At 44.4% G+C, this 18439-nt stretch overlaps 1 protein-coding gene across 1 annotated transcript in view; it reads right to left on the bottom strand.

Annotated features, from left to right (window-relative positions):
- Positions 1–18439, bottom strand: part of clpb (ClpB family mitochondrial disaggregase) — a 75712-nt gene that overhangs the window by 8694 nt on the left and 48579 nt on the right. Inside the window, 9 exon segments of the mRNA XM_082955544.1 lie at positions 317–436; positions 549–622; positions 723–867; positions 869–880; positions 1056–1085; positions 1087–1104; positions 1106–1502; positions 15368–15383; positions 16224–16338. Coding sequence (XP_082811670.1) covers positions 317–436; positions 549–622; positions 723–867; positions 869–880; positions 1056–1085; positions 1087–1104; positions 1106–1502; positions 15368–15383; positions 16224–16338 — 927 coding nt within the window.

Consider the following 18439-nt stretch of genomic DNA (forward strand, 5'->3'; position numbering starts at 1 on the left):
CACACACACACACACACACACACACACACACACACACACACACACACCTATCATTTCCCTGAGGCACAGTTGGCTGACAGAAACAGAGTGATATTGATATTTAAATATTTATGAAAGTTCATTTGATGTTAAACACTACAATCGGATCAGAGCAGGTTTTATTGATCTGAATGAGTCTCTCTAGTCAACACACACCAATGAAAAACACCCAAATGGTGAGTACAAATCACACACAACACACGGTCCATAATACTACGCAATAGCAAACTGGCACAGGCACACAGGCACACATAACCCCACACACACCACCGGGTACCTTCTTGGCCCAGAAGTTGAGCTCTTTGCTGACAAGCTGCTGCAGTTCAGAGGGGCAGAACGGCAGGAAGTAGACAATCTCATTGATCCGCCCCAGAAACTCATCCCTCCGGAAATGGGCCTGGGGAGGAAACAATGAATTCACCAATAAGAGCATTTCAGAATAGTGGCTCAACCAATCTGTGTCAGCGAGATGCTGTGATTAGGAATAGGATGAGGGCGGGGGGCGTTACCTTCAGAATAGGGCGAATTACAGCGTCCTTAAACTGCCTGGAGATGGTGACATCATCCCTCTTTTGAACATCGTCTGGAGAAAAGGAGCAGTTAACTACCTGTTTGTCTATAGTGTGTGTGTGTGTGTGTGTGTGTGTGTGTGTGTGTGTGTGTGTGTGTTGTGTGTGTCTCACCCAGGTTGTCGGCCAGTTTCCTGCGGCTGAGCTCCTGGGCCTCCTGGCGGAGCTGCAATGCATGCTGGGCGATGTCGTCACTGGCCACGTTTGAGGTCATGATGAAGATGGCGTCCTTACACTCAATGGTCTTCCCCTTCCCATCTGGTAAGACGGCCCTGAGGCGCTGGCCGCGAGAGAGAGAAAATCCAAAATAAGCTTTGGCAATATGTACATTGTTACGTCATGCCAATAAAGCAAATTGAATTGAATTGAGAGAGAGACTCAAGGATCTACAAAAGTGACACAGTACAACCTGTGATTTTGTACGGTTAAAAAAACATGTGTGTGTACCTCATCGAACAGCTGTAGCATGATGGTCAGTTACGTCTGGGTGGGCCTGTGTCCACCTCGTCAAACAGAACCACAGCATTGGGATACGCCTTCAACTGTTTAGTCAGCTGACCTCCCTCTTCGACAAACACATCCACACAGTGGACCCTGCTGCTGCTCCTAGTGGACCAGACAAACACATCCACACAGTGGACCCTGCTGCTGCTCCTAGTGGACCAGACAAACACATCCACACAGTGGACCCTGCTGCTGCTCCTAGTGGACCAGACAAACACATCCACACAGTGGACCCTGCTGCTGCTCCTAGTGGACCAGACAAACACATCCACACAGTGGACCCTGCTGCTGCTCCTAGTGGACCAGACAAACACATCCACACAGTGGACCCTGCTGCTGCTCCTAGTGGACCAGACAAACACATCCACACAGTGGACCCTGCTGCTGCTCCTAGTGGACCAGGACATCACCAGACATTCTAAACAGAACACATTCACACAGTGGACCAGGACATCACCAGACATTCTAAACAGAACACATCCACATAGTGGACCTCCACATCACCAGATATTCTAAACAGAACACATTCACATAGTGGACCAGGACATCACCAGACATTCTAAACAGAACACATTCACATAGTGGACCAGGACATCACCAGACATTCTAAACAGAACACATTCACATAGTGGACCACCACATCACCAGACACTCTAAACAGAACACATTCACATAGTGGACCTCCACATCACCAGACATACTAAACAGAACACATTCACATAGTGGACCAGCACATCACCAGACATTCTAAACAGAACACATTCACATAGTGGACCAGGACATCACCAGACATTCTAAACAGAACACATTCACATAGTGGACCAGGACATCACCAGACATTCTAAACAGAACACATTCACATAGTGGACCTCCACATCACCAGACATTCTAAACAGAACACATTCACATAGTGGACCTCCACATCACCAGACATACTAAACAGAACACATTCACATAGTGGACCAGGACATCACCAGACATTCTAAACAGAACACATTCACATAGTGGACCTCCACATCACCAGACATTCTAAACAGAAACACATTCACATAGTGGACCTCCACATCACCAGACATTCTAAACAGAACACATTCACATAGTGGACCAGGACATCACCAGACATTCTAAACAGAACACATTCACATAGTGGACCTCCACATCACCAGACATTCTAAACAGAACACATTCACATAGTGGACCAGGACATCACCAGACATTCTAAACAGAACACATTCACATAGTGGACCAGGACATCACCAGACATTCTAAACAGAACACATTCACATAGTGGACCAGGACATCACCAGACATTCTAAACAGAACACATCCACATAGTGGACCTCCACATCACCAGACATTCTAAACAGAACACATTCACATAGTGGACCTCCGACATCACCAGACATTCTAAACAGAACACATTCACATAGTGGACCAGGACATCACCAGACATTCTAAACAGAACACATTCACATAGTGGACCTCCACATCACCAGACATTCTAAACAGAACACATTCACATAGTGGACCAGGACATCACCAGACATTCTAAACAGAACACATTCACATAGTGGACCAGGACATCACCAGACATTCTAAACAGAACACATTCACATAGTGGACCAGGACATCACCAGACATTCTAAACAGAACACATTCACATAGTGGACCTCCACATCACCAGACATTCTAAACAGAACACATTCACATAGTGGACCAGGACATCACCAGACATTCTAAACAGAACACATTCACATAGTGGACCAGGACATCACCAGACATTCTAAACAGAACACATTCACATAGTGGACCAGGACATCACCAGACATTCTAAACAGAACACATTCACATAGTGGACCAGGACATCACCAGACATTCTAAACAGAACACATTCACATAGTGGACCACCACATCACCAGACATTCTAAACAGAACACATTCACATAGTGGACCACCACATCACCAGACATTCTAAACAGAACACATTCACATAGTGGACCAGGACATCACCAGACATTCTAAACAGAACACATCCACATAGTGGACCAGGACATCACCAGACATTCTAAACAGAACACATTCACATAGTGGACCAGCACATCACCAGACATTCTAAACAGAACACATTCACATAGTGGACCAGGACATCACCAGACATTCTAAACAGAACACATTCACATAGTGGACCTCCACATCACCAGACATTCTAAACAGAACACATTCACATAGTGGACCTCCACATCACCAGACATTCTAAACAGAACACATTCACATAGTGGACCTCCACATCACCAGACATTCTAAACAGAACACATTCACATAGTGGACCAGGACATCACCAGACATTCTAAACAGAACACATTCACATAGTGGACCTGCCACATCACCAGACATTCTAAACAGAACACATTCACATAGTGGACCAGGACATCACCAGACATTCTAAACAGAACACATTCACATAGTGGACCTCCACATCACCAGACATTCTAAACAGAACACATTCACATAGTGGACCAGGACATCACCAGACATTCTAAACAGAACACATTCACATAGTGGACCAGGACATCACCAGACATTCTAAACAGAACACATTCACATAGTGGACCTCCGACATCACCAGACATTCTAAACAGAACACATTCACATAGTGGACCAGGACATCACCAGACATTCTAAACAGAACACATTCACATAGTGGACCTCCACATCACCAGACATTCTAAACAGAACACATTCACATAGTGGACCAGGACATCACCAGACATTCTAAACAGAACACATTCACATAGTGGACCAGGACATCACCAGACATTCTAAACAGAACACATTCACATAGTGGACCTCCACATCACCAGACATTCTAAACAGAACACATTCACATAGTGGACCAGGACATCACCAGACATTCTAAACAGAACACATTCACATAGTGGACCAGGACATCACCAGACATTCTAAACAGAACACATTCACATAGTGGACCAGCCACATCACCAGACATTCTAAACAGAACACATTCACATAGTGGACCAGGACATCACCAGACATTCTAAACAGAACACATTCACATAGTGGACCTCCACATCACCAGACATTCTAAACAGAACACATTCACATAGTGGACCAGGACATCACCAGACATTCTAAACAGAACACATTCACATAGTGGACCAGGACATCACCAGACATTCTAAACAGAACACATTCACATAGTGGACCAGGACATCACCAGACATTCTAAACAGAACACATTCACATAGTGGACCCAGGACATCACCAGACATTCTAAACAGAACACATTCACATAGTGGACCAGGACATCACCAGACATTCTAAACAGAACACATTCACATAGTGGACCTCCACATCACCAGACATTCTAAACAGAACACATTCACATAGTGGACCTCCACATCACCAGACATTCTAAACAGAACACATTCACATAGTGGACCAGGACATCACCAGACATTCTAAACAGAACACATTCACATAGTGGACCAGGACATCACCAGACATTCTAAACAGAACACATTCACATAGTGGACCTCCACATCACCAGACATTCTAAACAGAACACATCCACATAGTGGACCAGGACATCACCAGACATTCTAAACAGAACACATTCACATAGTGGACCAGGACATCACCAGACATTCTAAACAGAACACATCCACATAGTGGACCTCCACATCACCAGACATTCTAAACAGAACACATCCACATAGTGGACCACCACATCACCAGACATTCTAAACAGAACACATCCACATAGTGGACCTCCACATCACCAGACATTCTAAACAGAACACATTCACATAGTGGACCAGGACATCACCAGACATTCTAAACAGAACACATTCACATAGTGGACCAGGACATCACCAGATATTCTAAACAGAACACATTCACATAGTGGACCTCCACATCACCAGACATTCTAAACAGAACACATTCACATAGTGGACCAGGACATCACCAGACATTATAAACAGAACACATTCACATAGTGGACCAGGACATCACCAGACATTATAAACAGAACACATTCACATAGTGGACCTCCACATCACCAGACATTCTAAACAGAACACATTCACATAGTGGACCAGGACATCACCAGACATTCTAAACAGAACACATTCACATAGTGGACCTCCACATCACCAGACATTCTAAACAGAACACATTCACATAGTGGACCAGGACATCACCAGACATTCTAAACAGAACACATTCACATAGTGGACCAGGACATCACCAGACATTATAAACAGAACACATTCACATAGTGGACCTCCACATCACCAGACATTCTAAACAGAACACATTCACATAGTGGACCTCCACATCACCAGACATTCTAAACAGAACACATTCACATAGTGGACCTCCACATCACCAGACATTCTAAACAGAACACATTCACATAGTGGACCTCCACATCACCAGACATTCTAAACAGAACACATTCACATAGTGGACCTCCACATCACCAGACATTCTAAACAGAACACATTCACATAGTGGACCAGGACATCACCAGACATTCTAAACAGAACACATTCACATAGTGGACCAGGACATCACCAGACATTCTAAACAGAACACATTCACATAGTGGACCAGGACATCACCAGACATTCTAAACAGAACACATTCACATAGTGGACCTCCACATCACCAGACATTCTAAACAGAACACATTCACATAGTGGACCAGGACATCACCAGACATTCTAAACAGAACACATTCACATAGTGGACCAGGACATCACCAGACATTCTAAACAGAACACATTCACATAGTGGACCAGGACATCACCAGACATTCTAAACAGAACACATTCACATAGTGGACCTCCACATCACCAGACATACTAAACAGAACACATTCACATAGTGGACCAGGACATCACCAGACATACTAAACAGAACACATTCACATAGTGGACCTCCACATCACCAGACATTCTAAACAGAACACATTCACATAGTGGACCAGGACATCACCAGACATTCTAAACAGAACACATTCACATAGTGGACCTCCACATCACCAGACATACTAAACAGAACACATTCACATAGTGGACCTCCACATCACCAGACATTCTAAACAGAACACATCCACATAGTGGACCTCCACATCACCAGACATTCTAAACAGAACACATTCACATAGTGGACCAGGACATCACCAGACATTCTAAACAGAACACATTCACATAGTGGACCTCCACATCACCAGACATTCTAAACAGAACACATTCACATAGTGGACCAGGACATCACCAGACATTCTAAACAGAACACATTCACATAGTGGACCAGGACATCACCAGACATTCTAAACAGAACACATTCACATAGTGGACCTCCACATCACCAGACATTCTAAACAGAACACATTCACATAGTGGACCAGGACATCACCAGACATTCTAAACAGAACACATTCACATAGTGGACCTCCACATCACCAGACATTCTAAACAGAACACATTCACATAGTGGACCAGGACATCACCAGACATTCTAAACAGAACACATTCACATAGTGGACCTCCACATCACCAGACATTCTAAACAGAACACATTCACATAGTGGACCAGGACATCACCAGACATTCTAAACAGAACACATTCACATAGTGGACCAGGACATCACCAGACATTCTAAACAGAACACATTCACATAGTGGACCTCCACATCACCAGACATTCTAAACAGAACACATTCACATAGTGGACCTCCACATCACCAGACATTCTAAACAGAACACATTCACATAGTGGACCTCCACATCACCAGACATTCTAAACAGAACACATTCACATAGTGGACCTCCACATCACCAGACATTCTAAACAGAACACATTCACATAGTGGACCTCCACATCACCAGACATTCTAAACAGAACACATTCACATAGTGGACCAGGACATCACCAGACATTCTAAACAGAACACATTCACATAGTGGACCAGGACATCACCAGACATTCTAAACAGAACACATCCACATAGTGGACCAGGACATCACCAGACATTCTAAACAGAACACATCCACATAGTGGACCTCCACATCACCAGACATTCTAAACAGAACACATTCACATAGTGGACCAGGACATCACCAGACATTCTAAACAGAACACATTCACATAGTGGACCAGGACATCACCAGACATTCTAAACAGAACACATTCACATAGTGGACCAGGACATCACCAGACATTCTAAACAGAACACATTCACATAGTGGACCTCCACATCACCAGACATACTAAACAGAACACATTCACATAGTGGACCAGGACATCACCAGACATACTAAACAGAACACATTCACATAGTGGACCTCCACATCACCAGACATTCTAAACAGAACACATTCACATAGTGGACCAGGACATCACCAGACATTCTAAACAGAACACATTCACATAGTGGACCTCCACATCACCAGACATACTAAACAGAACACATTCACATAGTGGACCAGGACATCACCAGACATTCTAAACAGAACACATTCACATAGTGGACCAGGACATCACCAGACATTCTAAACAGAACACATTCACATAGTGGACCAGGACATCACCAGACATTCTAAACAGAACACATTCACATAGTGGACCAGGACATCACCAGACATTCTAAACAGAACACATTCACATAGTGGACCAGGACATCACCAGACATTCTAAACAGAACACATTCACATAGTGGACCTCCACATCACCAGACATTCTAAACAGAACACATTCACATAGTGGACCTCCACATCACCAGACATTCTAAACAGAACACATTCACATAGTGGACCTCCACATCACCAGACATTCTAAACAGAACACATTCACATAGTGGACCTCCACATCACCAGACATTCTAAACAGAACACATCCACATAGTGGACCAGGACATCACCAGACATTCTAAACAGAACACATTCACATAGTGGACCTCCACATCACCAGACATTCTAAACAGAACACATTCACATAGTGGACCAGGACATCACCAGACATTCTAAACAGAACACATTCACATAGTGGACCAGGACATCACCAGACATTCTAAACAGAACACATTCACATAGTGGACCAGGACATCACCAGACATTCTAAACAGAACACATTCACATAGTGGACCAGGACATCACCAGACATTCTAAACAGAACACATTCACATAGTGGACCAGGACATCACCAGACATTCTAAACAGAACACATTCACATAGTGGACCTCCACATCACCAGACATTCTAAACAGAACACATTCACATAGTGGACCAGGACATCACCAGATATTCTAAACAGAACACATCCACATAGTGGACCTCCACATCACCAGATATTCTAAACAGAACACATTCACATAGTGGACCTCCACATCACCAGACATTCTAAACAGAACACATTCACATAGTGGACCAGGACATCACCAGACATTCTAAACAGAACACATTCACATAGTGGACCTCCACATCACCAGACATTCTAAACAGAACACATTCACATAGTGGACCAGGACATCACCAGACATTCTAAACAGAACACATTCACATAGTGGACCAGGACATCACCAGACATTCTAAACAGAACACATTCACATAGTGGACCAGGACATCACCAGACATTCTAAACAGAACACATTCACATAGTGGACCTCCACATCACCAGACATTCTAAACAGAACACATTCACATAGTGGACCAGGACATCACCAGACATTCTAAACAGAACACATTCACATAGTGGACCAGGACATCACCAGACATTCTAAACAGAACACATTCACATAGTGGACCAGGACATCACCAGACATTCTAAACAGAACACATTCACATAGTGGACCAGGACATCACCAGACATTCTAAACAGAACACATTCACATAGTGGACCTCCACATCACCAGACATTCTAAACAGAACACATTCACATAGTGGACCTCCACATCACCAGACATTCTAAACAGAACACATTCACATAGTGGACCAGGACATCACCAGACATTCTAAACAGAACACATCCACATAGTGGACCAGGACATCACCAGACATTCTAAACAGAACACATTCACATAGTGGACCAGGACATCACCAGACATTCTAAACAGAACACATTCACATAGTGGACCAGGACATCACCAGACATTCTAAACAGAACACATTCACATAGTGGACCTCCACATCACCAGACATTCTAAACAGAACACATTCACATAGTGGACCTCCACATCACCAGACATTCTAAACAGAACACATTCACATAGTGGACCTCCACATCACCAGACATTCTAAACAGAACACATTCACATAGTGGACCAGGACATCACCAGACATTCTAAACAGAACACATTCACATAGTGGACCTCCACATCACCAGACATTCTAAACAGAACACATTCACATAGTGGACCAGGACATCACCAGACATTCTAAACAGAACACATTCACATAGTGGACCTCCACATCACCAGACATTCTAAACAGAACACATTCACATAGTGGACCAGGACATCACCAGACATTCTAAACAGAACACATTCACATAGTGGACCAGGACATCACCAGACATTCTAAACAGAACACATTCACATAGTGGACCTCCACATCACCAGACATTCTAAACAGAACACATTCACATAGTGGACCAGGACATCACCAGACATTCTAAACAGAACACATTCACATAGTGGACCTCCACATCACCAGACATTCTAAACAGAACACATTCACATAGTGGACCAGGACATCACCAGACATTCTAAACAGAACACATTCACATAGTGGACCAGGACATCACCAGACATTCTAAACAGAACACATTCACATAGTGGACCTCCACATCACCAGACATTCTAAACAGAACACATTCACATAGTGGACCAGGACATCACCAGACATTCTAAACAGAACACATTCACATAGTGGACCAGGACATCACCAGACATTCTAAACAGAACACATTCACATAGTGGACCTCCACATCACCAGACATTCTAAACAGAACACATTCACATAGTGGACCAGGACATCACCAGACATTCTAAACAGAACACATTCACATAGTGGACCTCCACATCACCAGACATTCTAAACAGAACACATTCACATAGTGGACCAGGACATCACCAGACATTCTAAACAGAACACATTCACATAGTGGACCAGGACATCACCAGACATTCTAAACAGAACACATTCACATAGTGGACCAGGACATCACCAGACATTCTAAACAGAACACATTCACATAGTGGACCAGGACATCACCAGACATTCTAAACAGAACACATTCACATAGTGGACCAGGACATCACCAGACATTCTAAACAGAACACATTCACATAGTGGACCTCCACATCACCAGACATTCTAAACAGAACACATTCACATAGTGGACCTCCACATCACCAGACATTCTAAACAGAACACATTCACATAGTGGACCAGGACATCACCAGACATTCTAAACAGAACACATTCACATAGTGGACCAGGACATCACCAGACATTCTAAACAGAACACATTCACATAGTGGACCTCCACATCACCAGATATTCTAAACAGAACACATCCACATAGTGGACCAGGACATCACCAGACATTCTAAACAGAACACATTCACATAGTGGACCAGGACATCACCAGACATTCTAAACAGAACACATCCACATAGTGGACCTCCACATCACCAGATATTCTAAACAGAACACATCCACATAGTGGACCTCCACATCACCAGATATTCTAAACAGAACACATCCACATAGTGGACCTCCACATCACCAGATATTCTAAACAGAACACATTCACATAGTGGACCAGGACATCACCAGACATTCTAAACAGAACACATTCACATAGTGGACCAGGACATCACCAGATATTCTAAACAGAACACATTCACATAGTGGACCTCCACATCACCAGACATTCTAAACAGAACACATTCACATAGTGGACCAGGACATCACCAGACATTATAAACAGAACACATTCACATAGTGGACCAGGACATCACCAGACATTATAAACAGAACACATTCACATAGTGGACCTCCACATCACCAGACATTCTAAACAGAACACATTCACATAGTGGACCAGGACATCACCAGACATTCTAAACAGAACACATTCACATAGTGGACCTCCACATCACCAGACATTCTAAACAGAACACATTCACATAGTGGACCAGGACATCACCAGACATTCTAAACAGAACACATTCACATAGTGGACCAGGACATCACCAGACATTATAAACAGAACACATTCACATAGTGGACCTCCACATCACCAGACATTCTAAACAGAACACATTCACATAGTGGACCTCCACATCACCAGACATTCTAAACAGAACACATTCACATAGTGGACCTCCACATCACCAGACATTCTAAACAGAACACATTCACATAGTGGACCTCCACATCACCAGACATTCTAAACAGAACACATTCACATAGTGGACCAGGACATCACCAGACATTCTAAACAGAACACATTCACATAGTGGACCAGGACATCACCAGACATTCTAAACAGAACACATCCACATAGTGGACCAGGACATCACCAGACATTCTAAACAGAACACATCCACATAGTGGACCTCCACATCACCAGACATTCTAAACAGAACACATTCACATAGTGGACCAGGACATCACCAGACATTCTAAACAGAACACATTCACATAGTGGACCAGGACATCACCAGACATTCTAAACAGAACACATTCACATAGTGGACCAGGACATCACCAGACATTCTAAACAGAACACATTCACATAGTGGACCTCCACATCACCAGACATACTAAACAGAACACATTCACATAGTGGACCAGGACATCACCAGACATACTAAACAGAACACATTCACATAGTGGACCTCCACATCACCAGACATACTAAACAGAACACATTCACATAGTGGACCTCCACATCACCAGACATTCTAAACAGAACACATTCACATAGTGGACCTCCACATCACCAGACATTCTAAACAGAACACATTCACATAGTGGACCAGGACATCACCAGACATTCTAAACAGAACACATTCACATAGTGGACCTCCACATCACCAGACATACTAAACAGAACACATTCACATAGTGGACCTCCACATCACCAGACATTCTAAACAGAACACATCCACATAGTGGACCTCCACATCACCAGACATTCTAAACAGAACACATTCACATAGTGGACCAGGACATCACCAGACATTCTAAACAGAACACATCCACATAGTGGACCTCCACATCACCAGACATTCTAAACAGAACACATTCACATAGTGGACCAGGACATCACCAGACATTCTAAACAGAACACATTCACATAGTGGACCAGGACATCACCAGATATTCTAAACAGAACACATTCACATAGTGGACCTCCACATCACCAGACATTCTAAACAGAACACATTCACATAGTGGACCAGGACATCACCAGACATTATAAACAGAACACATTCACATAGTGGACCTCCACATCACCAGACATTCTAAACAGAACACATTCACATAGTGGACCAGGACATCACCAGACATTCTAAACAGAACACATTCACATAGTGGACCTCCACATCACCAGACATTCTAAACAGAACACATTCACATAGTGGACCAGGACATCACCAGACATTCTAAACAGAACACATTCACATAGTGGACCAGGACATCACCAGACATTATAAACAGAACACATTCACATAGTGGACCTCCACATCACCAGACATTCTAAACAGAACACATTCACATAGTGGACCTCCACATCACCAGACATTCTAAACAGAACACATTCACATAGTGGACCTCCACATCACCAGACATTCTAAACAGAACACATTCACATAGTGGACCTCCACATCACCAGACATTCTAAACAGAACACATTCACATAGTGGACCTCCACATCACCAGACATTCTAAACAGAACACATTCACATAGTGGACCAGGACATCACCAGACATTCTAAACAGAACACATTCACATAGTGGACCAGGACATCACCAGACATTCTAAACAGAACACATCCACATAGTGGACCAGGACATCACCAGACATTCTAAACAGAACACATCCACATAGTGGACCTCCACATCACCAGACATTCTAAACAGAACACATTCACATAGTGGACCAGGACATCACCAGACATTCTAAACAGAACACATTCACATAGTGGACCAGGACATCACCAGACATTCTAAACAGAACACATTCACATAGTGGACCAGGACATCACCAGACATTCTAAACAGAACACATTCACATAGTGGACCTCCACATCACCAGACATACTAAACAGAACACATTCACATAGTGGACCAGGACATCACCAGACATACTAAACAGAACACATTCACATAGTGGACCTCCACATCACCAGACATTCTAAACAGAACACATTCACATAGTGGACCAGGACATCACCAGACATTCTAAACAGAACACATTCACATAGTGGACCTCCACATCACCAGACATACTAAACAGAACACATTCACATAGTGGACCTCCACATCACCAGACATTCTAAACAGAACACATCCACATAGTGGACCTCCACATCACCAGACATTCTAAACAGAACACATTCACATAGTGGACCAGGACATCACCAGACATTCTAAACAGAACACATCCACATAGTGGACCTCCACATCACCAGACATTCTAAACAGAACACATTCACATAGTGGACCAGGACATCACCAGACATTCTAAACAGAACACATTCACATAGTGGACCAGGACATCACCAGACATTCTAAACAGAACACATTCACATAGTGGACCAGGACATCACCAGACATTCTAAACAGAACACATTCACATAGTGGACCAGGACATCACCAGACATTCTAAACAGAACACATTCACATAGTGGACCAGGACATCACCAGACATTCTAAACAGAACACATTCACATAGTGGACCAGGACATCACCAGACATTCTAAACAGAACACATTCACATAGTGGACCTCCACATCACCAGACATTCTAAACAGAACACATTCACATAGTGGACCTCCACATCACCAGACATTCTAAACAGAACACATTCACATAGTGGACCTCCACATCACCAGACATTCTAAACAGAACACATTCACATAGTGGACCTCCACATCACCAGACATTCTAAACAGAACACATCCACATAGTGGACCAGGACATCACCAGACATTCTAAACAGAACACATTCACATAGTGGACCTCCACATCACCAGACATTCTAAACAGAACACATTCACATAGTGGACCAGGACATCACCAGACATTCTAAACAGAACACATTCACATAGTGGACCAGGACATCACCAGACATTCTAAACAGAACACATTCACATAGTGGACCAGGACATCACCAGACATTCTAAACAGAACACATTCACATAGTGGACCAGGACATCACCAGACATTCTAAACAGAACACATTCACATAGTGGACCAGGACATCACCAGACATTCTAAACAGAACACATTCACATAGTGGACCTCCACATCACCAGACATTCTAAACAGAACACATTCACATAGTGGACCAGGACATCACCAGACATTCTAAACAGAACACATTCACATAGTGGACCAGGACATCACCAGACATTCTAAACAGAACACATTCACATAGTGGACCAGGACATCACCAGACATTCTAAACAGAACACATTCACATAGTGGACCAGGACATCACCAGACATTCTAAACAGAACACATTCACATAGTGGACCTCCACATCACCAGACATTCTAAACAGAACACATTCACATAGTGGACCTCCACATCACCAGACATTCTAAACAGAACACATTCACATAGTGGACCAGGACATCACCAGACATTATAAACAGAACACATTCACATAGTGGACCAGGACATGTCTTTCCACTGTTGTGTTGCAGTAGGGTTGTTGTTGCCATGAGACAACTACTGTGCAGCTCTGGAGTGGTACAAGGTACCTGGCAACCGCAGACACAGAAGCCTCACTAAACACAATCTCTGTGTGTCTCAGCGATCGATACACAGCCTCCATGGATCCACAATTTAATATCAGCTATTTACTGGCCTCTACCTTGTTGTACTCCAAGTCATCTCCTCTCTTCTCTCTCTCCCCATCTGTCTTACAACTGTCCTTTCTTTCTCCATCTCTTTTGCCAACTCTCCCTTGCTTGCTCCCACCCTCACCAGATAGCATCACTTCCTCCAGGAGGACATTGACACAGGAAAGAACAGGAGGAGAGGTAGAGATGAAGGGCAGGAAGGAGTCATTGAAAGATGGAAGGAAGGGAGAAAATGAACAGAAAGGCGGAGAGAGGGGGAGGGCGGGAATTGGAGATGGAGAGAAAGATGGAGAGACGGAAGGGGGAGGGAGAGATTGAGAGAGGTCTGGATTATGTCTCTCTGTAATCATGTTAGTTGGCGGCTCGAGGCCTGGCCTCTCCAGCTGTTCAACACACACACACACACACACACACACACACACACACACACACACACACACACACACACACACACACACACACACACACACACACACCACCTGTGTCTGCCTGATGGACAGCTCATTCATCACAATTAACCAATTACAGCCTCTGCCTGCCTGACTGAGAAAGAGGGAGAGAAAGAGAGAGGGGGGAGAGAGAGAGATAGATAGACAGAGAGAGAGAGAGAGAGACACAGATAGAGGGGGAGAGAGAAAGGGAGAGGGAGAGACAGAGAGAGAGAGGGGGGGAGAGAGACACATATAGAGAGAGAGGGGAAAGAGAAAGGGAGAGAGAGAGAGAGAGAGGGGGGAGAGCGAGACAGAGATAGACAGACAGACCGAGAGAGAGAGCGAGAGGGGGAGAGAGAACGAGACAAAGGGAGCGGGGGAGAGAGATAGAGAAAGGGGGAGAGAGACTGTGTGTGTGTGAATACTGTGTGTGTGTGTGAGTGTGTGTGTATATATACTGTGTGTATGTGTATACTGTGTGTGTGTGTGGTGTGTGTGTGTGTGTGTGTGTGTGTGTGTGTGTGTGTGTGTGTGTGTGTGTGTGTGTACCTGAAGCCACAGTGTTGATGGCCCCCTCCTGGCCGATGATGTGCTCCATCAGTCGTTTCTCCAGAGGGAAACGTCTTCTCTCCTCTGCCTCTCTCTTAGCTTGAGCTTCCTGGAACTGCACGCACCCACCGAGGCAGGGGGGGAGAGAGAGAGAGGGGGGGGGGAGAGAGAGAGGGGGGGGGGAGAGGAGGGGAGAGAGAGGGGGGAGAGAGAGAGGGGGGAGAAAGAGAGAGAGGGGGAGAAAGAGAGAGAGGAGAAAGATATAGGGGGGAGAAAGAGAGAGAAAGGGGGGAGAGAGAGAGGGGGAGAGAGGGGATAGAGAGAGAGAGGAGAGAGAGGGGGGGAGAGAGAGAGAGAGAGGGGAGAGAGAGAGAGAGAGAGAGAGAGAGAGGAGAGAGAGGGGAGAGAGAGAGAGAGAGAGAGGGGGGAGAGAGAGAGAGAGAGGGGAGAGAGAGAGAGGGGAGAGAGAGGGGAGAGAGAGAGAGAGAGAGAGGGGGGAGAGAGGGGAGAGAGGGACAAGTCAGTGGATGGATACGATGTTGTGAATCATCAGAACAGCCCCCGACAGAGAGGGAGACAGAGAGAGAGAGACACACACACAGAGAGAGAGAGAGACAGAGAGAGAGAGAGAGAGAGAGAGAGAGAGAGAGAGAGAGAGAGAGAGACAGAGAGACACAGAGAGACACACACACACAGAGAGAGAGAGAGAGAGAGAGAGAGAGAGAGACAGACAGAGACAGAGAGAGACAGAGAATGGTAGAAGCAGTCACCTCCGTTCTGCTCCATCCCCTGTGACGGGGTTAAAGAGAGGAGAGAACATGAGGGACAAAGAGAAAATGAGGAAATAGAGAGAGAAGAAGGGAAATGTAGAAAAATGTATGAAATAAACTCAAATCATCTCTCTGGTTCCCTTCAAGTCACCATTAGCAGCAGAATGTGTGTGTGTGTGTGTGTGTGTGTGTGTGTGTGTGTGTGTGTGTGTGTGTGTGTGTGTGTGCGTGTGTGTCTGACTACCTGACTGTCCTGAGGCTGGGAAGAGAGTGCAAACCCTCTTTACTGTCTGTCTGTCTGTCTGTGTGTGTGTGTGTGTGTGTGTGTGTGTGTGTCTCTGTTTGTCTCTATGTCTTTGTCTGTGTGTGTGTCTCTATGTCTGTGTGTGTCTCTGTTACAGTGCTGAGAACCCTGACATTGCAATTAATAGAGTCACTATTTACCAGCAGCATTAACAGTAAATCAGATGTTATTGGTCACATACACATGGTTAGCAGATGTTATTGGTCACATGGTTAACAGATGTTATTGGTCACATGGTTAACAGATGTTATTGGTCACATACACATGGTTAGCAGATGTTATTGGTCACATGGTTAACAGATGTTATTGGTCACATGGTTAACAGATGTTATTGGTCACATACACATGGTTAGCAGATGTTATTGGTCACATACACATGGTTAGCAGATGTTAATGGTCACATGGTTAGCAGATGTTATTGGTCACATACACATGGTTAGCAGATGTTATTGGTCACATACACATGGTTAGCAGATGTTATTGGTCACATACACATGGTTAGCAGATGTTAATGGTCACATGGTTAGCAGATGTTATTGGTCACATACACTGCGATCTGAATAGGTCTATCGGACACTTTTCTTGGGCCACTATAACTAACTATTTTGCCAACTTGGACTGGTCCCCCCTTCCACACGGAACCCCACTAACCCACAGACGGAAACGCACGAGGTGGCTAAAAACAGACCTCCCTCCCATCTTCCACCAGCTTGCTACCTATGGCCCGGCTAGCTGTCTGAATCTCACTGGACCCTTTGATCACTCGGCTAAGCATGCCTCTCCTTAATGTCAATATGCCTTCTCCATTGCTGTTCTGGTTAGTGTTTATTGGCTTATTTCACTGTAGAGCCTCTAGCCCTGCTCATTATACCTTATCCAACCTCTCAGTTCCTCCACCCACACATGCTATGACATCTTCTGGTTTCAATGATGTTTCTAGAGACAATATCTCTCTCATAATCACTCAATGCCTAGGTTTACCTCCTCTGTACTCACATCCCACCATACCTTTGTCTGTACATTATACCTTGAAGCTATTTTATCGCCCCCAGAAACCTGCTCCTTTTTCTCTCTATTCTGGACGTCACAGACGACCAATTCTTATAGCTTTTAGCCGTACCCTCATACTTATTCTTCTCTGC

Source organism: Salmo salar, chromosome 09, assembly GCF_965601325.2.
Source record: "Salmo salar chromosome 09, fSalSal1, whole genome shotgun sequence".
NCBI classification, from domain to species: domain Eukaryota; kingdom Metazoa; phylum Chordata; class Actinopteri; order Salmoniformes; family Salmonidae; genus Salmo; species Salmo salar.